This window comes from Cervus canadensis, chromosome X (genome assembly GCF_019320065.1).
Source record: "Cervus canadensis isolate Bull #8, Minnesota chromosome X, ASM1932006v1, whole genome shotgun sequence".
NCBI classification, from domain to species: Eukaryota; Metazoa; Chordata; class Mammalia; order Artiodactyla; family Cervidae; genus Cervus; species Cervus canadensis.
In genome coordinates, this window is record NC_057419.1 from 24,419,826 (window position 1) to 24,442,576 (window position 22,751).

At 34.7% G+C, this 22,751-nt stretch overlaps 1 protein-coding gene across 8 annotated transcripts in view; it reads left to right on the forward strand.

Moving 5' to 3' along the window:
* Positions 1-22,751, forward strand: part of CNKSR2 (connector enhancer of kinase suppressor of Ras 2) — a 269,368-nt gene that overhangs the window by 108,842 nt on the left and 137,775 nt on the right. For all 8 annotated transcript variants that reach the window (XM_043458302.1, XM_043458304.1, XM_043458307.1 and 5 more), the window contains exons 6-8: positions 8,729-8,848; positions 14,676-14,735; positions 18,933-19,001. In XM_043458302.1, the coding sequence (XP_043314237.1) occupies positions 8,729-8,848; positions 14,676-14,735; positions 18,933-19,001 (249 nt within the window). The remainder of the gene's footprint in view (positions 1-8,728; positions 8,849-14,675; positions 14,736-18,932; positions 19,002-22,751) is intronic.

A 22,751-nucleotide genomic window follows, 5' to 3' on the forward strand; every position in this document is an offset into this window, starting at 1 on the left:
GTGATCAAAGACACTATGTTTTTTTAGAAAAACTAAAGAACTATAGTTATTGTCACTGTAAATGTAAAGATTTCTTCAAAAAGATAATTGAATCCATCTGGAGACAGAAATCACACAGTAGCTTAAACAAGGGAAGTTTAATCTAAATAATTATTAAACTGTGGTGGAAGAAAACCTCTAAAGCATGCCCTAGGACTAAGACAGAGTACCCAAGGAAGGCCAGCTTGTAGGTGGACACCGTTCCTCCAGGCTGAGGGTCAGCGCTCATTAGAATGATCACATTGCGGCTTCACTGCGTGGCCTAACCAGAGCTGGTCCAGACAAGCAGGAAACAGCCTTCCAGGATACAGGCAAGTGATGTTGGTCAGAGTCCTCACAGAGGGATTGGGAAGCTGCTGCTGTGAGTGTGATGCTGACGGCTACTGCATGGTGGTCAGTGAGCCCACGCTGAGGCTGTGAGGTCACTGAGGGACTACATAGTCTGGGCATCGTGGATGTCCCCACACACTTCTGCTAATGGACCTTGTACCAGAAGCAAGTAAAACAAAACACTGCACAAAGGGAAGAAGAAAAGCCTCCCTCTCCTTTCCCTATCCCTCCAGCACCCTCTACTGATACAAACTTAACATTGTCCTTACTGTAGAGCACAAAGGTCCAGCCTATTTCTAGAGCAAACACTGAAGGGTGAATTTGGAGCTGAAAGCCCGTGAACTAATGACTGGTACAATGTGATTAACTCTTTTCTCCATAAAATCACATATGGCAACTTTGAACTTCTCTGCTAAAAGTAAAGACATTGCTCCCAGGTATCTGCTATTTGTTCCCCATTTGTCCATAAACTGTATATATGCTGCTGCTGTTGCGTCACTTCAGCCGTGTTCAACTCTGTGCGACCCCATAGACGGCAGCCCACCAGGCTCCTCCGTCCCTGGGATTCTCCAGGCAAGAACACTGGAGTGGGTTGCCATTTCCTTCTCCAATGCATAAAAATGAAAAGTGGAAGTGAAGTCACTCAGTCGTGTCCGACTCTTAGTGACCCCATGGACTGCAGCCTACCAGGCTCCTCCGTCCATGGGATTTTCCAGACAAGAGTACTGGAGTATATATAGTGCCTGGATTTTCCAGAAGCTCATCCAATCATAATGAACTGTTTCACTCTTGCTATTTGACTCTGAAATAAAATGAAATCGTCTTCCTAATAACCTACATCTTGCTTGAACCACTGGTATTTCCAGACTCTTGTTAATCTTTAACCTTGAAAGTAGTGTGCATTCTAATGAGTACCCCTCTCATCTGCCTGGGAACTCCCTATAAGCCTGTTGGCTCTGCTTCCTGCCTCTGAGAGAGGAGGTAAATAGGATGGAGATTTTCCCAGATTCAGTTCTGGTTTCCATCTTACTCTTTCCCTATCAGAAAATGAAAGAGCAATGGAGGTTCATGTCCCAGCTTTAATTCAGACCAGGATGCCTCAGAAAAGTAGTTGTACTGATGCTGAAGCTGCTATACTTTGGCCACCTGATGCAAAGGGCCGACTCATTAGAAAAGACCCTGATGCTGGAAAGATTGAGGGCAGGATGAGAAGTGGGCACAGAAGATGAGATGATTGGATGGCATCATTGATTCAATGAACATGAGTTTGAGCAAACTCCAGGAGACAGTGGAGGACAAGGAAGCCTGGCATGCTGCAATTCATGGGGTTGCAAAGAATCGGACAGACGACTTAGTGACTGAATGACATACAGGATGCCTCATGAAAGTAGTTGGAAGTAGGAAGCATCATGGATCCACTTCTTGCTCATCAAAGTAGGTGTACGTTTGGGACTGATGTTTTCTCACTGTTTGGTACTGACCTCATCATTCTTCGATGATTATTATTTTAAAGTGTTATTCCTTCTCTGTCATCAGGAACACAAGGACAGCATGGTTAATGTCAGTGATATTAAGAACAAGCCAAATACATCACCAGAAACAACTGTCTCAATTTGAGAAATCCTTAAGCATAGCAGTGGCATTTAAATCATGTAACAGATACTCAGTGCTTTTTGAATGAATGGATGGCTTAATAAAGCAGTGGTAGTGGTGATTTCTTTACATTTTGCCAATAGTTTTGTTGTGCTTTTTCCCCACCATCAGAGTCTGAAACTAAAGGGATTGCAGAGTTTTCTAGGTCTTTTTGGAACAAAGTTCATATGACCTTTATTACTTATTTGCAAATACAGTTGCTTTCTGAAGCTCTTTGAGACTCTTAATCTTTGTTATATACAAATATAATTTTTATATTGGTTTAAAATTGAAATTTTATTCTATTGTATTAGTTTTTAAAGTTTAAAAAAGATTTCTCATACAGTTCTTTTTACTCATATGAGTAAGAAATTCTTCCTATGTTGGGGAATGTGTATGTAATTAATGCTTTTTAACATCAATTTAAATTGATTGTTCACTCCTCTTTTAATTTTTATTCTATATTCGAGTATAGTTGATTTATAGGCTTCCCTTATGGCTCAGCTGGTGAAGAATCCTCCTGCAGTTCAGGAGACCTGAATTCAATTCCTGGGTTGGGAAGATCCCCTGGAGAAGGGAAAGGCTACCCACTCCATATTCTGATCTAGAGAATTCCATCAACAATATAGTCCATGGGGTCACAAAGAATTGGACATGACTGAGCGACTTTCTCTTCACTTCATAGTTGATTTACAATGTATTAATTTCAGGTATATAGCAAAGTGATTTGATTATACATATATCTATTCTTTTTCAGATTCTTTTCCCATTTGGGTTATTATAAAATACTGAGTAGAGTTCCCTGTGCTGTAGAGTGGGTTTGTGTGTGCTCAGTCGCTTCAGTCGTATCCGGCTCTTTGCAACCCTATGGACTTTGTGACCACCAGGCTCCTCTGTCCATGGCATCCTCCAAGCAAGAGTACTGGAGTGATTTGCCATTCCCTCCTCCAAGGGATCTTCCCGACCCAGGGATCGAAGCTCCATCTCTTAAGTCTCCTGCATTGACAGGCAGGTTCTTTATCACTAGTGCTACCTAGGAAGCCCAAAGTAGGTTTAGGGAACCATTATAAGTGCAAAATTGCTAACTCAGCATAGATCTGGCAAGTACTATAAACACTGTATTTCTGAATGAAGTTTATATAATTTAGAGTTTTCACTATTTAATATTGGACTAAATCTGTACTATTTTATAAAAACAAAGCCTTTTGTTTACCAATTATATTGGAAATATCCTAAATTGGCAGTTACATGATTTATAATACTGAGGTATAATTTTGTATATAAACCAAATAAAATAAAAATGTGCTCTGTCCTCTAGATATTTTAGTTGAAATATTATTTATATATCAATAACTATTTTAATATGTATACATTATTTATCAAAACTAAACTTTTGTTAATGTTTTCCATATTATTGATAAGAAACCTGGATTATTTTTGCTGTTCTTAAATTGTAGCTTTCACATTTTTCCCATCTTAAAATGCATATTCATCTGTTTATTGTTTCCTCATTTTATCTTAGTTTCACACTGTTGTCCCTTTTATATATGTGTATACCTGAAAGTAGAAATTTCCTTGTATAAATCCTTTTGTTAAACTTCTGAACCTGAGGTTCTTTTCTATGTCAAATGAGTTTCTTATTTTTAAATCTAAAGATAATTTCCATTCATTTCCTCCAATATACTCAGAAGAATAACTATCCAGTATTCTACTTATTTAGAAAAGCATAAAATTACTAAGTAGCTTATTCATGTCTGGCTGAATGTGCTCCCAGGCTAAGAGGCTGACTTAAAACTTCTTACCTACTCCTTCCTTATTCACTGTTGTTTGCACTTAGAATGCTTTCTCCATTTCCTTTTGAAAATACTATAGTTTATTTCACGTATTAATCTAAAAAGTGTCTGACAGGTTCAGTGATAATGAAAGAATGCTCATCAGAGATACTGAAGTAATGCTCTGTTATTGGTTAGTGTATTATTGTAAGATTGCTGTTTTTCGAATTTTCACAGTGACTGAAATGTTGCTTTTATGACTTTTTTTTTTTTTTGCTTTTATGACTTTTTAAAAACCACTGTTTTATACTAAACGTGCTATGTTCAGATATTTTTTCCCCTAAGAACTTTTAGATTTAGGTGAACCAGCCATACACTGTATGCAAACCTATATAAAATATACTATGTGTATAGGATAGAGGATGAAAAGGTCCTATTTCTTCCTGATAATATAGTATATGATTATATTAATTCAAATTTGAAATTTATATAAATAACTGGAGAGAAAAAAAATGACAATACCATTAAATCCAGCCCATGACACTCTTCTGTTTTAAAAGTTTCTTAAATCCTAGCTAGCCATGTCTGCTGTTATTCAGTCACTGATCTTTTCTCACCGTTTTGGGCAGTATAAACAGAATCCAGAGGGTCTGTTATAATACTCATTGCCATTTTATGTTTCCTTTATACTAAAGACATATTATTTTACTAGGCTTTAATTTAAAATTGTAAAAGTTGTTTCTATTTTTAGAACTAAAGATAAGTAGAATTTAAAGTCCTTTGATATAAATATTGCAAAAATAGTGAATCTCCTTTATGCAAGTGGCTACCAGTTATCTTCTAGCTAGAATAGAGTTGTCTTTTTTGTTGCTAAAATTGCAGGTTTTCCCAGAGAGCTGCTTCTTACATACTCTCAAGTCTACTAGTTCTTATCTAAACTGTATTATAAATTGCAAGAACATTTGTAGGCACACCTTATATTTCATTATACTGTGTAGTTTAAACATGCTATATAAGGTCCCTTTAATACTAACATAGATTTTGAATAATAAAAAAATGAAACTAATCAGCAACAAATGGAGATTTAAGGATTGAAGAGATGGTAAGGGTAATGATTAAGAAGTCAGACTGTTTTGTTGCCAAGACAGTGACTTATTAGCCTTGCTTTCTCATCTGCTAAACTGACTATAACTACTTCAGAAAGTTGTTAAAAAGATGCATGAAATAGTGAAGTATTTAGCGTTGTACAGGATACATGGTAGGTGCTCTGTAGTGTTGATGTTAACTTTTAATAATAAAGAATGTATTTTCTTAGTATATTATAGCTAATTTTCTTTTTGTGGGATATACTATTAGGTAGCAATAGATAATACTTTGTGTTAATATGATGGCATAATATTACAATTTCACTGAAGGGAAAAATTAACTTTTTACAAGAACATGTAGGGCATCATGCTAAGTGACCTAAGTCAGACCGAGAAAGACAAATACTTTAGATGCCACTTACATGTGGAATCTAAAATCTACAACAGACTAGTGTCAACTGAATAAAATACAAAACCTAAAAGTTAAGAATTATGTTTTATTCGGTGGACTGTCTGAGAACTCAAGTCCTATAGGCAGCCTCTCAAATAGTTCTGAGGGACAGCTCCCAAGAGGTTAGGGAGTAACCAGGGTATATATGGGTTTTTGCAACAAAGACTAGGGAACACCAAAAGATCACCGTTAATTAAAGAAAACCAAACATCTCAAGTTAACGAAATTAGTACTTGCCCTGTATGGGAAGATGCAGGGGTCTCGGCTCACTGAAATTGATTCTTTTGATACACACCTTAGCCAGCACCCTGTTCTTTTCCATCCTCAGTCTCCTCGGGTGCACCTTTGAGGGTGGCTGCAGTGGCTAAGGGCTTGGTGGCCTCCGCATCCTTTGTTTGTGGATATGGCAGACAGTATTTTTCATTCACATTACTGAATATAACAAAAAAGAAACCAAGTCACAGATATATAGAGAACAAAGTAGTGGTTACCACTGGGGGAGGGAAGAGAAATCTAGGGGTGGAGAGTGGGAGGTACAAACTGTTAGGTGTAAAATAGGCTCAAGGATGTGTGGTACAACATGGGGAATCTAGCCAATATTCTATAATAACTGTAAGTGGAAAATGACCCTTAAAAATTATTTTAAAAAAAGAAAAAGTTCTAAACCCTACTTCAAATTCAGTAAATAAGTAAACAAATAAATAAAAACAATAACTTCCTTGGAACTTTACTGTAGTACCCTTAATGTGGTTTCCTGCAGTGGCTTGATGTATGATACAGTAATGAGTATAGAATTAGCATATGAAACCAAGCCATTTTGTATCCCTTCTAATTGGCTTATCGAACCAAGTGCCAAATGCTACAATATAAAGATTCTAGTATATTATCTCTCAAACAGGGAGCAGGGTTCTAGCAAAGTTTCTTTTCTAAATCTTTCTATTATTTTTTCCAAAGTTTTTAATCTGTTAAACCCTGATAGCTTTGCTAGTAAAGTCAATGTTTTACTCATTTTTCATATTTCCAGCAGACGTAGAACATAGCAGGCATTTGACAAATAAAATTACTCAGTAGATAAATCTGAAAAAATGATTTGCAACTTAATATGGTAGATTTAATTGGTATTTTTCTTGTAAAAACACCTACAATGTAGTTTTTCTGCTTTTCCTCCTACTCCACTTCTGAGTGCTTCCATTGCTTGAATAGGAGAGCTACTGTTGCTCATTACTAGTGTGTTATATGAGGCCTTGAGTGTTGCAGTACACATATGTTGAGCCATTTTTATATATTCTTTACCTTCCTATTTATTTTCAGATTATCATGCAATTCAAGTATTCTATATAGAAACCCTTCATATTAACATTGTTATCCATCCTGTCCCCCGCCACTTGAGATAGAGAGAAAATAAGAATGAAAATGAAACCACTTAAGGAAGGAAAGGAATAGTTAAAAGATTTAAATCTGCCCCAGTTGCTTTTCTTCCCATCAAACAGTAGCAATTTGAACCGTAGACATTTTTGTAAAGGGCTGCCATTCTGTCTTTTTCCTCGTGGCGGCTGATGAATATTTTCAAAAGAAATTTAAAAAACAAAAAACACAGAAACTACAGTCCCAGGATGGGCTGCATAATATGTGAGACCCAGTGCAAAGTGAAAATATGCAGCTCCTTGTTCAAAAATAATTAAGAATGCCAAAATGGCCCCAGCAGAGTGTAATACTAAATGCAGGCCCTTGTGCCCAAGTCACATGCCCATGACGCTCACCCTGTGCAGTGCCCTATAGTTCTGAGAGGTAGTCTTCCTGTTGGCACTTTGCTTAGCAGCCCTTCAGGGTAAATACCTTCACTGTATCTCTTGAAAGCGCTGAAACTTGAATATCAGAGAGAGTAAAGAGATTTGAACTTCCCATTATGACCATGCAGTGTGATTACTGGTCATTGTAACATCATTAGCAAGGCCATGGAGTTAAGAATAATAAGATAATTCATCCCATGAGTGAGAACCGAGCCCTTTGAGCTTACAGAAAGCAACAAGGGGAGGATAAACATTTATTTGATGTCTTCTTTGGATAGAAACCATATTAGACTTTTAAAATATATATTCATTATCCTGATTTGTCATGTAAAGCACATAAAGTAACTTTTATTACCTCATTTTCTACATGTGTAAACTGAACTCCAAGGATATGGGATAACTTGCTCACAGACACACAGCAAGTAACTGGCAGTGTGGTGATTGCCTACATCTCTTCATACCAAGCCGATGCTTCCCATGCTGTCCATGGCCTGTCCTTAGGGGTTGATAGCCACAGTAAACGTGCAGCCATGAGAAGCAGATGCAAAGGGCAGGGCTGCAATAAGGGGGAGAAATTTAGTCAGGCAGTTTCTGTGGGGTGAGAACGCTGAACCTAGCAGAGGCTGAGGGCATGGAGCATGTATAGAATGCAGCAAGTAAAGAGCCCTGCGGGAACTGACGCCCCTAAGTAGAGTAATGCAGTGGTCACAGAGCAAATGTAACGTGTTAGAAATGGATAGAAGGTATGAATAGATTTATCCTAATTTAAGCACTAATTTTGTGTCCTCAGTCAACAGCAACAAATGTTCTAGGATCTGTCTCCCAGGGGTAGGGGAGGAAGAGAAGTCAGAGATGAGTAGGACATGTTCCTAGCCTTAGAGGGCTTCTGAATGAAGTTATACAGTTTCAGACAGTTCATAGAACGTTGAGAAAGCGGGTTTGAGGGAGTGCCAAACTTTGCCTGGAGGAAGTGGGGAGTTTACAGAAAGGTAACCTTGAGCAGGAGAGTCTAGACAAATGAGAGGGAGGATTTGGGAGATTCATTTTCCATGGATTTTGGTTGGATTTTTTTTTTAACTTTTCTGATCATGAAGTAAAAAACCTTCAGGGTTTTTGAAGTTGTTGAATTCTCTTCCATCCAATGGCTGGTATCAAGAAGTGTTCAGGTTATTAAGATTGTTTCGAAATAATCATTTCATTTTAGATCAGATGAATCAAATAATAGAAACAAAACACAACCGTAACTTTCCTGAATATTTTGATGTATGCATTCATGCTAAGTCGCTTCCGTCGAGTCCAACTCTTTGCAATCCCGTGGACTGTAGCCCACCTGGCTCCCCTGTCCATGGGATTCTCCAAGCAAGAATACTGGAGTGGGTTGCCATTTCCTTCTCCAGGAGATCTTCCAATTTTGATATATAGTTCTTATATTTATAATTTAGATATAGATGTGTTTTGTGTGTGTGTATTTCTTAACCTGAATATCTTTTTAATACAGATTTTATAAAATAAAATGCCAAGTACCTTCTTCTATTTTTTCTTTTTACTTGTAAAAGATATTACAATAAAAAGTGATTTATGTTATTTACAACATGTGTTGACCATAATTTTTTGTTTGTTTGTTTTCAGTGTAAAACTCTTTCTGGAGTCTGTGACCACATCATATCCCTGTCATCAGATCCTCTAGTTTCACAGTCTGCCCACCTTGAAGTGATTCAGCTGGCAAACATCAAACCAAGTGAAGGGCTGGTAAGAGAAACCATGTTTATCAAAACTACCATCCATCAACAGACAGCTAATAGTATGGGTGGGCAGCCCCCAAATATGAGAATCCATTAATTTTAACAGAGTGAATAGTTTTTTTTTCCCTAGAGGAATTGAAGTGGTGGGAGTTAGTCATGATAAAAAGTTTTATGAAGATGAAAAAAAATGAAAGAAAATTTAAAATAGTGATTTCTGAATTAGCCTGTTTACTTTGGTAAATAAATTAGCTTTAGCTACATTTTTAACTCTTATCAAAGTTCCTTAGATTTACAGGAAATTTAAGAATTTTGTAATAAAAACCGCAGTGTTACCTGCTGATGCAAATAAGTGTTTTGTTTATTTTGCTTTTGTTTGCTCGTTTTAATAGGTCTCTTCCCTTAGGTTGTATAAGCTAAATAAACCCGATATTCTTTGTAATTCACATCTTTTCTTTCTTTTAAGGGTGAGTAAGCAGGTAGATATTGCTAAAACTAGGCTAACATCTATGAGATATATTTTTATTATGTCATAATAAAGATAATCTATATTTTGTTCACCTGATGAAAAATTGTATTGACTCTAAATTTAACCCAAGGGATACCTTTTATTTTAATGAGCCTCTAGAAAGAAAACATATAATATTACTATTAATAAGTGAGAGATAAAAAAAAACAACAACAAGAAACTGACTGGAGAAATCTTACCTACTACACAGCTGTTTCCTGATAGTTTGGTGCTACAGTGTTTCTACTCTCCCTTTAGGTGAATTTTCTAAGAGTACTACTAAGGATATTTTAGAAAGTTGAAATCTTAAACTACTGTTAACAGTGTAATTCAGATAATATATTCTTATAGATCCCTGTGCTGGTTTAACTTTTTATGTGACCTTCCTTCTTCAGTGGTGCCTGTGTAAGTGTGTGTATGTATATATATACATATATAACTGTTTGTGGGGGCAATGCCTTCATTGGTCACCAGTGAGCTTTTTGGCTTGAAGTCCTGTTTTCTATAGAGCGAGAGATCTATAGATAGATCTATAGATCCAGAGAAAATCTGGATACTTAACAAATTACTTTTGGGTAATCATATCACAGATCCTCACCAGTTTGCCGTGTATGACATTAAGGTAACGTACAACAGAGGCAGAGATAAAATCCAGGTAAATCTAAATGAGGTGCAATTTACCAAAGTTTGTTCTATTATCCCACAGTTAAACTTGGGGTGGCTAAAAGGAGGTGAGAGAAGTTTAGGAGGGTGACTTTAAAATTAGAACTACTTAAGTTCCAGCTCAACCATCTGAGGAGGGATCAGCAAGGAAAGATGAAAATAAAATAGATGGGGTAAGTGCCCCAAAAGGCCAAAGTGGGAACTCCAGCCGTGGTCTGGGAGATGGAGGGAACAAAGACCACTGGAAGGAGTCAGACAGGAAAGATGGCAAAAAGGATCACGACTCCAGATCTGCACCTGAGCCAAAGAAAGCTGAAGAAAATCCAGCCTCGAAGTTCAGTTCTGCAAGCAAATGTGCTGCTCTCGCCATTGATGGTGAAGATGAAAATGAGGGAGATTACACCGAATAGACCTCTGCATTCTGTGCTTTCTCCTAGTCTCTCTCCACCCTGGAACATTCGAGAGCAAATCAAACCTCTATCCAGACAAGACAAAATAAAACTCACCATCTCCTGGAAAAAAAATAAAATAAAATGAAATAAAATTAGAACTACTTAGAGGAATCCATTTAAAAGGGTAATCAGCATTTCATTGGGAAAATATTTCCAAGGGACAAAAAGAAAAAGCTAATATGTTGAATATTCATAAAAGGAGTTATGTGTAAAACCATTTCATGTGATTCATGTTAAAGGGGAGATGACAAAATATAAATCTTATATAACTTTACTCAAGGTATCATTTTAAAAATCAATCACCTGATTTAAGTTTAGTCAGTCACGTTAAATAGATTTGAGAATTTGGGTGACATTCAGCATGAGCTTAGCCATAGAAGTGTTTAAGTGAAGGAAAGAAACAGAAAGACATGGGAGAATACCAAGCTTTAATGAAGTTTAATCAATTTAAAACATCTGCAGATGGTCTTTCCTCTTTCAGATGTTCCTCTTTCAAAGCGGAACATCTCTCATAGGTAAAAGGTAATGGGCTTTATTCTTGCATGGCTAAACTAGATAGATTGTTCATCAGCTTTCTACCTAAGCAGTCAAATTTCCTACGATTTCTTACTTTTGAGAGTCCTGAGCATTATAAGGAATAGTGGGCATTGTGCTTAGTAATGGTTAAAATATATCAAGCTAGCTTCTAAAACTCTTTTAAATAACAATAATTAGCAGAAAATTAAAGGAAGGAAAATGAGAACTGTTGGAACATATCAAAACTAGATCAGAGCCAAGAGATGGAAAGAATAGAGAGGAAAGGGCTTAGGGAGCAACCTTGAGGAAGCCTCTGCTTTAGAGAGTTCTTTTGCCGTTTAGGCTCTTGGACTCGCTCCTAAAGTGCTTTATTCCATTGACTTGACTGTGAGGTTGCTTTGGCTCATTGGTTAACTGCCATTTGGAGACAGTGAAGCAAATGTCATTTTGGCAAGCTGAACAGAAGACAGGGAGCTGTTGGGGTCAGCTCCAGAATTAATTAATTGCTTAAAAAAAAAAAAAGAAAGGAAGAATGAAGATTTTGATGAAATGGAAAACCAGATTTGTCTCAGTCCCAGAAAAAGAGCCATTTGAATTACATGTCCTCCTGCTGTTTGACCCTTTCTGAGAGGTGACCAAGTGATCAGATGTATTTCTGTGAACTCTTCATTATTCAGAAGATGATTAGTTTGTAACTCATCCAAGTAACTTGTTTTTTCTCTTACTTTCTTTTTGTGCCTGACTTTTGGCCATTTTCCTCGTTAGTACCACCAGAAAATTTAAAAAGCTGAAGAAGTCAGTCTTGATTATGAAAAGCAGTTACAATGAATGGTTTGTTGCATAAAACAAAATATCTTCCTTCTATGTAGCATTTAAAAAATATGTTTTATTTCTGGTTTATTTTTCATAACTATGAAGTTGCTAAAACTGAACTCTGTATATATAGCTAGATCCTTATTTATTTAAGCATTTTAAAAATACATTTTGTCCATCTAAAAAAAATTAGCTTTAATATAAATTACACAACATTTAATTATATATAATGATGAAATCCTCTTCCTATAACTAATTGATAGCTTGTTTTAGCTTACAATTGCCATTTTAAAAGTTCCTGGTATGTGTAGTAATTGCATACAGATTCATTTCCTGAGTCATAACTAGATTATCTCCATGAGTTCTTATTATCCTGATGAATATAATGACTTTTCTAAATATTTATGTTAGGAGACTAGACTTTCTCTATGACTTAATCATTTAAGAAATTATATAGAGCTCTTGTCACACACCTTAATTCATAATCAGTAATGCACTGTTAAAAGAAGTGTGGAGAGAAATATAATCAACTTTTACTTGAAGTTGTCAGAAGAGATGGGTGATTAAAATAAATCTGTAAAAGGTCAAACCCAGTTATTCTTTTATAACCACATTGAGCTTAGTATATGTGTGCTAGAGAGGTCTTCATCTTTGTAGAGTGGATGTTAAACAGTCAATGTTTGACTCAGTATCTACAATTTCCAAATATTCTGTTCTAATAGGAAAGTGAAGGTGGACAAGCCTTCTGTTAATAAATCTGTAAATTAGGAGCCTCATGGTTGAGAATATCGTCTGAGCTCGAAACACAGCTTCACCTCCTTTGGCAGACCTTCCCAGTCTATCAGTAACTCAGTTTCCTTATTTCTAAAACAGAGATAATCATAGTGTGTACCACACAGACTATTGTAAATAAATGTCACACACTAACACAGTCCTTAGCAGATTGTAACAAGTAGCTGTTAGTGATGATAGTGATAGATAATGATGAGTGATGATTGTTGTGTATGTCCAAGTTATATATTGATATATTGTTTTATTTCACTGTTTTTTTCCCACTTAATCGTCTCACAATCCTTCTGTATAAAAAAACTAAAACAAAATTTAGTGTTTAGCTCTTACAAATGTACTTAAAAAATCCTTTATTAATTTGATGTCATTTGGTTAACTCCCATGGGAAAAATGATTGCAAGAATCTTGTCCCATTCTAAGTAGTGCTGTTGTATTACCTTCCAATAAATAATGGGATTAAATAAAGTATGTTATATACTTGTCACCTGTGTAAGGTTGAATATTACCATATGGTTATAGCCAAGAACTAACCAATTTCTTAATTAATTTCTATTTGTATGTTTGTTGAGGTAGTTATGTATTTCATATAAAATGATGAACTTTCATATAAGAAATTAGAATTCACAGATAAATGAACATCTTGTCAAATTACATTTATTTTGTTTCATATTAAGAGATCCAGGCTAAACATTCTCTGAACTGATACCAACATCTTAGACATACAACATTACTGAAATGACTTTTCAGAATTAAAACCTACCCAATGACTTCTTAATAATTCTATGCCATGAACTTATTGCTTCTTGTTTTTATTTCTTAGTTATTTTTAGTGAATACACAAGTAAATTTAGATGTCAAAATATTAACATCCAGGTATAGGAAATTAACACTGCAAATGTCTACACATAATTACTTAAATGTCTGCTTTTTCTGAAATGATTGTTCTCAGTTATTAAGTCCCTTATATTTCAGGTTTCAGGTTTATTTTAAAGTTAGCATTTTTCAATTTTTGAAGTCAATAGTTGAGATGCAAAGTAGTTTCAAAGTAAAACTCAGTAAATTTTTTATCTAACAGAATGTTCCTTAGGAAAAAAGGCCATTCGGAGAATCATCTGTTTTTTTCTGATTTATTTAAATGAAAATATTTCGGTATTTAAAATATGAATCCTTTCTTGTGATATTTTTTCTTTTAGGGTCCTGTCACTGTGCATAACTTAAAGGTTTCGTTTGTTCTTAAAACTTGAATAATTTGAAGATTTCTAGATAATATTTTATCTTTAATGAAGCTTTTTCTGAAATCACTTTGTTTAAATGGAAATGGAATTTCTTTTTTATTGGGGGGAGGGGGTGCCACACATTACCTCTAAATTAATATTATTATGATTTTAATTTTAAATATTTATTTATTTTTGGTCACAATGTGCAGCTTGTGGAATCTAATTCCCCAACCAGGGATTGAACCTGGGCCCTCATCAGTGAGAGTGTGGAGCCCTAACCACTGAACTGCCAGGGAATTCCACCTCTTAATTATTGATAGAGAGGTCATTGGATGTAATTATTAAAACTTCAGCAATAAGATTAAGACAGAATGTGTAGGATACCACAAAAGAGGAACAGAAAAAAATTTTTATATAAACAATATTTTATCATTCTTCTGTCTCCAGTAGTTCTATAGTGGCTCTATAGAAACCTACTTTTTATTGTATAATATGTATCAAGTATAATAAACTAATAATATCCCAATATTTGAATCTCTCATTGTAACTTTTATTTTGCCACAGCACATGTAGTATGGATTTTGAGGAGAGTGAACTATGTGTTCAGGATATTGAATTACCATGATCCATTTTGTAAGTTCACTTTTCAAGTAATCATTTGATTAAGCTGAGTACAGGCTTCTTCAGGCAAACTTCAGAAGCCAGAACATTCAGATAGGAATTTCTTAAAGTTTGAAGACAGCCTTATTGAATCATGGATTCATCCCTGGAGCAATGGCAATTTTAATTTGATAGGGCAATTCTTTTTGTAAATGAGGTTATGATATCCTTGAAAATACTTGAGTTTTCATTTGTTTTCCTATGCTGTCTTTTTTTTAGGGTATGTATATTAAATCAACATATGACGGCCTCCATGTAATTACTGGAACTACAGAAAATGTGAGTATTCTAACGTTTCAAATTTTGGAGTATGTTTTTTCTTTTATTGTTAACCAACTTATGGCACTTACATAAATCCGGTTGACTTCTGAGGAAATAAACAGATTACAATATACAACTAAAAAGACATATTGAGTTAGTAAGCACTGATTTGGGGAGAATTTCAGTCATTTTTGTTAGTTTAGAATAGCTATTTACCTGAAGTAAATCAGATGTTTTGTGTTCAAAGCCAGAGATTTGTTAAGTATTTTCTGACTCATGACAAGTTATTGTGACATGTAAAAGAATCCACCTCCATCTGACAAATAGTGTAGTTTTAATGGGAAACTTAAATCATGTAAGAAAGAAACATCAGATAAGTCAGGTTTCCTGAATACTTGAAGTATAATTGAACTTTATTCAGTGAGGGGGCAGCATGGTATATAGATCAGCTGGTTTTCACAGCGAAGTCCATCCCTGGACCAGCAGCATCAGCTCCCTTTGGGAATGCCCCACCCCAGACCTACTGAATTAGCTCTGGAGACCAGTCTGTTTTTTAATAAGAGATTCTCTTTTAACAGGTGGTTCTGAGACATGCTCCAGTTTGAGAATTACTGCAAACAATAGGTCAGAGTCACTAGGCCTAGGCTGTACACCCAATTTTGATTTCGTTGGCAGTGTAATTTCTGGCGAGTCATTTACACTCTCACTGCTTTAATTTCCTCAACTATGCATGCATGCTAAGTCACTTCAGTAGTGTCCGACTCTGTGCGACCCTATGGACAGCAGCCCCCCCAGGCTCCTCTGTCCACAGGATTCTCCAGGCAAGAACACTGGAGTGGGTTGCCATTTCCTTCTCCGTCCTCAACTATAAATCATGAATAGTATATCATCTGTACTGCATACCTCACTAGGTTGTTGTGAAAATTAAATAAGACAGTAAATATAAAAGACTGTACTATAAAGAAAGAGCTACAGAAATGTAAAATGATTGTGTTGGACATTAACATGATCACTATAATAGATTTGAGTTGCATAATAAGTCATTATTTCTGCATCTGGTTGTCCCAGATTTCCATCCCACTCTCTTAAGCAGGTTTTGAGCTTCGAATATTTTTCTTTTAGAAATTCTGACAAATCACATTTATACCATGTTCCTTCAAAGAAGACTGAGGTGAAGTTAGTTAAATCTCAAGTTATTATTGTTCTCAACATTTTACCAGCGTTTTTTTTTTTTTAAGACAATATTACTTCATCTAATTCACTTAGTTTCTTGTGAATGGTGAAATACATTGAAGTTGCAGTTTTGTACTGGCATCTCATTGTTATTAAATGTAAGAGTTAACTGAGATCAAAAATATGTTATTTGCATATTATCAACTGTTGAACATTTTTAAATGCAGTGAGATACTTATAAACTATACTCTTGTCACTGATTGATCGTTCTCATTCATGTGTACATTCCTCTGATCATTTGTTTGATCATTTGTTCATTTAGCAAAACTCTGCTTCATGTCTGTCTGCTGTGTTCCAGACTTGAAACTAGGTATTGAAAAAAATTTAAATTAAACTAACTTGCTGCCCCTAAGGCATACAAGTACAGATTTATCTGTGTAAACAGGTACTGAAATTTGCATAAATGGACAAAGTAAAAAATAGTAAATGCTACCAAATAAAAACAAGGAAGGAATCACAGAAGTGGTTATTTTGAACTAACTGTATCCTGAAGAATTAATCAAAACATATCTCTCTACATTGTATGGAGTCTATAAAAAAAAAAGTTGAGCACTATGCATTGTTTATATTAATTAGTAATATTTTATAAATGGATGAGTGACTGAAGAAGGATTGCTTCTATGAGTAGTTCAGATATAAACGATACATTACAGTTCATCATTTAATTCTTTTTTCTTGAAATTACTTCACTATTTTTGGTACCCTAAACCATTTATCATTAGATCTGTGTTGAGTCTTAGTAAAGCTGCTCACTAAGTGGGTAAGTTATTTTGTTTGCTGTATACTAGTTTCTTAGTTTTTCCTTTGTAAAATTAGGGATTTGGATAAACTCTCTCTAGGATAACTTTTAACACTGAAAGTCTATACCTTGTATGACTTGTTTCCTTTTTCACTTCCCTGTGCAAAAAGTTGTTTCAGTTTCTTTGAATTTTATGTAGCAGCTATCAAGCTCTTTTACATTATGACTTAGAGCCACTGACTTGATTTTTTTTTCTTTTTTTTTTTTTTATTAGTTGGAGGCTAATTACTTCACAACATTTCAGTGGGTTTTGTCATACATTGATAGAATCAGCCATAGAGTTACACGTATTCCCCATCCCAACACTCGTTTAAAAAGATCAGTTGTAAGCCAAATAGCACAGGGACAGACTCTATAGTTACAGCTCTATTTACAAACTTTACAGAAATGTTACATGGTCTTGTCTGATTTGGTAGGTGCTGTAAAATAAATGCTTGCTTTTTTCTTGTTGTGACACTATTCTTAGAGTTGGGTTCACATCCTAGGTAAACTACCCTCTTAATTGTGTGGCTATGTTACTCCTTCAATAAGTGGAATTTCCTGAGATACCATCTAACCTTGGATTCTAGCCTATTGTAAATAATTTTTAAAGAAAATCCTATTCCAGTGTCTTAAAAGTAGCATTTTACTTTGCAAGTTCTATCACCATATCATCCTTCTTTTCCTTTCAATAGATATTAATGAATTGTATTACCATATTTATAGTTATGTTTGGTAAATTAACACACATATAAATTCACAAATACAGTTTTTCATAAAATACATTCTCTGCATATTCAAAAGCCCATATGTATATTATCATTAAAATGTCTAATATGCATAATCAATAGTCATTAGAGGGAAAATAAAGAACAGTACAGTATTTTAAATTCTTTATCCTTACTACAATATTATGAAATTCCTATCCTAAATCTCATTTTAGTTTCCTAAAAACTTCAGAAAACTTGGCAATATTAATTTACTAGTTTTTTTCTTGTTTGTTTTTGTTTTTGATCTCTTTGGGGAATAAAGAGGAAAAATGATAAAATTGTTACATCCTGTAGAATTGTTGGTATTTCAGTTTATTTAATGTGGTTTTGCCAATGTATTATGCTGTGTAAAACATAAGAAATTGGATTCTCTTGTAGTTAGATGCTGAAAAGAATGTTATTTAATGTAACTGTGAGCTAATGGCTATCCTTTCAATTTGCTTTTCTCATTTATTCAGAATTGATGGTATTAATAATGAAATAAATTAGTGATATAATCATTAGTTGACAAAGTTTTGGTGCTGATCATAAAGATGGACCTGAAAATATTTGTTTGCTGAAGTTAATGTGAATTATTTGTATTAAATGAAAAAGACCAAGGTTTTAAAAGATTATGTTTTGACATATATATTTTTGAACCAGATGCCCAGTAGAACTACTGAGAGGGTTGCCTGTTTACAGTTTGCTATTATCATTTTTCCCTAATGGTCTCAGAAACATAATGGTCTTTTACAACATAAATATCTATATATTGTCTTCCATTCCTGCTTTCTGTCATTAGTTATAGAATACAAATAGTATATCAAATATTCAGTCAGTCGCTCAGTTGTGTCCGACTCTGCTACCCCATGGACTGTAGCACGTCAGGCTTCCGTGTCCATCACCAACTCCCGCAGCTTGCTCAAACTCAGGTCCATTGAGCTGGTGATGCCATGCAACCATCTCATCCTCTGTCGTCCCCTACTCATGCCTTCAATCTTTCCCAGCATCAGGGTCTTTTCCAATGAGTCAGTTCTTCTCATCAGGTGGCCAAAGTATTGGAGTTTCATAGAACCGTTCAACTTCAGCTTCTTCAGCCTTACTGATTGGGTCCTAGGCTTGGGTTACTGTGATACTGAATGGTTTGCCTTGGAAACAAACAGAGATCATTCTGTCGTTTTTGAGATTGCATCCAAGTACTGCATTTCGGACTCTTTTGTTGACTATGAGGGCTACTCCATTTCTTCTAAGGGATTCTTGCCCACAGTAGTAGATATAATGGTCATCTGAATTAAATATCAAATATCAGTAACCTTTTTTTTAGTTTAATTTTTTGAAGAATATAATTAAGCTCTTGATCTAATTTACAGGGGTGAACTTATGGTAGTGTTTCCATAGAGAGGAAATGATTGATAAAACTTATGTTCTTTATCATTTTCTTTATGTTTAATTTAGTCACCTGCAGATCGGTGCAAGAAGATCCATGCTGGCGATGAAGTGATTCAAGTTAATCATCAGACTGTGGTATGTATAATTACCTTACAAGTCAGTGGGAGGAACTAATACAAAGATTGCTTAAGTCTTTAAAAGAATGCAATGAAATGAAATGCCTGTTTGTGTACAAAATAATTAAATAGCCTTTTGAAAAATAACTGAATGACTATTTTTCTTAATTACCTTAAGAAATTTCATAAGGCATTGTTTTAAAATAACATGAGGATTTATTGGTGGTGACTGATGTTAGATGTACAATTCTATATGAATAATATTACCCCATGAACTGGGATGACCATTTTGGAATAGAAATTAAAGGGACAGTGCCTACAAATTCAAATTTTTAACTTTTAAGTTTCATTTTAAAAAATTATCAAGTTACCTAGTAGATATGTTTTATAACACCATGCATTCTACTTTATTTATCTACTTTAACATTGATTTATTTGTTCATTAAAGTTTCTGGCAGATTGGTTTCTTTTCATGTCATTTTTTTTTTTTAGTAGCTGAATTGGCTGTTCATTTCCCAAAAGAGAACTACAGTTTAAGTTTTAAAACTATTGCAGTTAACTAAATAAGTTCATAATTTTTTTTTCTTTGAACCTCATGATTCCCTTTCTAGGCTGAGAAGGACAGTGACATTCTGTGCCTATGGTAGATTTTCAAGGGCAATTTTTCTTAATCTTAGATTTTAAAAATTAACATCATATGATTTTCATTTTGGACTAGTTTCTATCTCAATTGCTCTATCTCTGACAAAATAAAATATATGGTTTTTAAAAAGTGAAGTTAACATTAAAATAATCTGATTATTGATTTATAATCCACATTTTAAAAGAAAAACATTTTTTTCCTGGTAAATGTTCTATTTAGTACTCACTGACTCTTCAGAGTAAGTAATTAATTATTTCCTACTGTACCTTTTAGCTAAATTTGGTTTTACCTGTTCTAGTCATAGAAGAAAGGCTATATTTGGTTAAAAGACTCATGTGAAAAGTCTAATCTTCCTCAGTGATTCTTATATTAAGGCAGATGCTATTTTAAATTTGGTTTGAATGAGAAGTTTGTAATATCTTGGAGAGGCTCCTGAACACTGATAATTAAACTTATGATATTTCTTCAATAAGTTCATTTTCTAAGTGAATAAAAGTTAATGAAAGTATGAAAAATTATATGCGTGGGGTGTAAAGTTAATACTAATTACTGTTAGCTAGTTGAGGCTAATTAATGGAGAATATTGGTAATCAACGGAGCCTTTCCACTCTGTGACAGTTTTGATGATGAGTAAGTTCTCATAACTAGAAACTATACAGTACAAAGTGATTGTCCTGAGTAAAGTTTCTTGTCCTCTAGGATGAGGATTTGGGTCTGGGATAAAACAGCTGCTTCAGTAGATTGGCAGCTCCTCCTTCTGATGTTCACGCTGCCTCTGCTTCTACAATGTGACCTTAGCAAATATGACATCTGTTGGATAGTTTGACCAATTCCAGTTGGTCAATACTAAGAGGATAGAAATTAGTCTCTAATGAGAAATAAAGTTGTTAAAAGGATACCCTTTGTGGAGCAAAGATTCTCATGTCTGTTGAATATGAAAGTCTTTAAAAGACTTAAAATGAACCAATAAAATCTATAAGGATTGGTGATATTTAAATACTGTGAGAATGTGTCAACACATCTTTCTATTGCAGGAATACTCTAAAATATTAGAAACTACACAGAATGATGGTTGGAGGAACTTGGTTTCAGTTTTTACTCTGAAATTGACTTATAGTTTTAAGTGAGTCATGATAGCTATTTGAGTTTATCTTTTCAATAATAATAACCAGAGCCAAAAAACAATAATAATAACCAGAGCCAACACTTACTGAGTTCTTATAGTGTGCCAAGCATCATGTTAAGTCCTTCACATATTTTATGTTATTTGCTCCTCACAATAATCCTATGAAGAAGGTGTATGTGGAAACTGAATGATTATTTAACCCACCCACAGCTCAAAGCTCACTGACTCCAAGGTCCATGCTCTTACTTAAGTTTTATTATACTCCCTCCCCAAACTCAAATTGTAAGTTTATCAAACAAAAGGGGAGGAATTCCCACAATCCTATAAGTAAATGTTAAGATTCAGGGAGAGGTTACACAGAGCCAAGGATAGAGAAGAGAGGCAGTGAGAATTTACATAACTTGGGCAGTGGTTCAGCTGAATTGAAATTAGAAATGGGGTTGAAATTTAACTTTACTGCTACATCCTCACTCACTCCTTTCCTCCAGATAGACAAGATACATAAAACACAACACCAGGCATGTGTTAGAAGTTCCACAGAAATTAACTTTCCAACGCCCCTTTACTACAACAGTTGGGCCAATTGGAGTCCAAGTCCTTAGCAGACTGCTACTGCAACCTACAAATCGATTTTGGATGATAATAGAGACACTGTCTGACAGGAAATTATGTTGAATTCCATCAAAGTGACCTTCCTTAATAATGTGATCAATTAGCAGATTGCCTTCTTTTTGTTGAAATTGAGGCATATTTGTGCATGAATGGTATCTATCATTAATGCACCCTCCTGTGTCCTCTCTTTCTTGCTATTGCCCCTGTTGTGGTCTGTGCAGTGGCTTTTACTTCTTACGAGACAATATACAAAGGTGAGGGAATGGACATTATTATGAAAAGTTTGATAGATCAATAAATTAGTTGAAACAAGTATAAGTTACTTGCAGTCTACAGTTACCCCTTCTGTCCCTGCATTCATAACCAGGGATATTAGGGGCTGGTTATGATATATTTACATTAAAGTATTACCTAATACTTTTGAAATACATATTTTAATCCAGTATTTAACTAACCAGAATAGTGAGATATTGCCAATATTATTCTACACCAATATAGGTTCAAGAATGAAAAGAGTAATGTTCAATTTTATGTTTTGAATGTTACTAGCTCAGTATTTTTCTATAATTATAAAATTTCATACTGCTATAGGTAGTAATGTACAATATAAAATTTGACTACTTTTCTTATTATAAAATACCTAGAAAAGCAATGTGAAATTTTCCCCTAAGAGTCTGAGAAAGTTAAATAATCACAGATGAATTCAAATACTATTTTTGAACTTGCTAGTATGGTATATCTTCAAGATGTTCAATTAGATATGTGTGTGTGTATTTATAGTTTGCTCTTTAAAATATATATATATTTTTCTTATTTAAAATGAAACTGGAAGTTTTATGTCCTTTTTCACGTTGCTATATTCTTTATTATAAGTGGCTTTTAAGCTTTTCTAATCAACATACTTCTGTGGCTGAGAAACTGGCTGCCAGGTAGGAAGAAGAAAAAATCATGAACATCCAAGCAAAGCAGACTGAGTCCTATTGCATGTCTTCCCTGCCAGTGAAGATCCAACTCCTCAAAGGCTGCTGGAATCTCCCAAGATTTTTTCTACTTCATCTGCCACTACATTCCTCACTGGGAGATACCTCGGCATAGTTTGAACCAACAACTCTGCCCTCATGATGCACTTTTAACACTTTTTTTTTTAGTTGATGAGTCTACTTATAGTTATTAAATCTATTTGGGCATATTCCTAATGAATCTGTTAAAATTTCATGTCTTTGCTGTTTTTGGTGTGTAAGTGTTATAAAGGTCTATCCATACTAAAAACAGATACTTTCTTCTTAGGAATATCAGTTGAAAAGAATGGGGTATGTGGTTGGATGGGGTATGTTGAATCGAGCAGTTGGAAAATTTTCCTTTTATTTTGTGTGTATACTAAAACATAT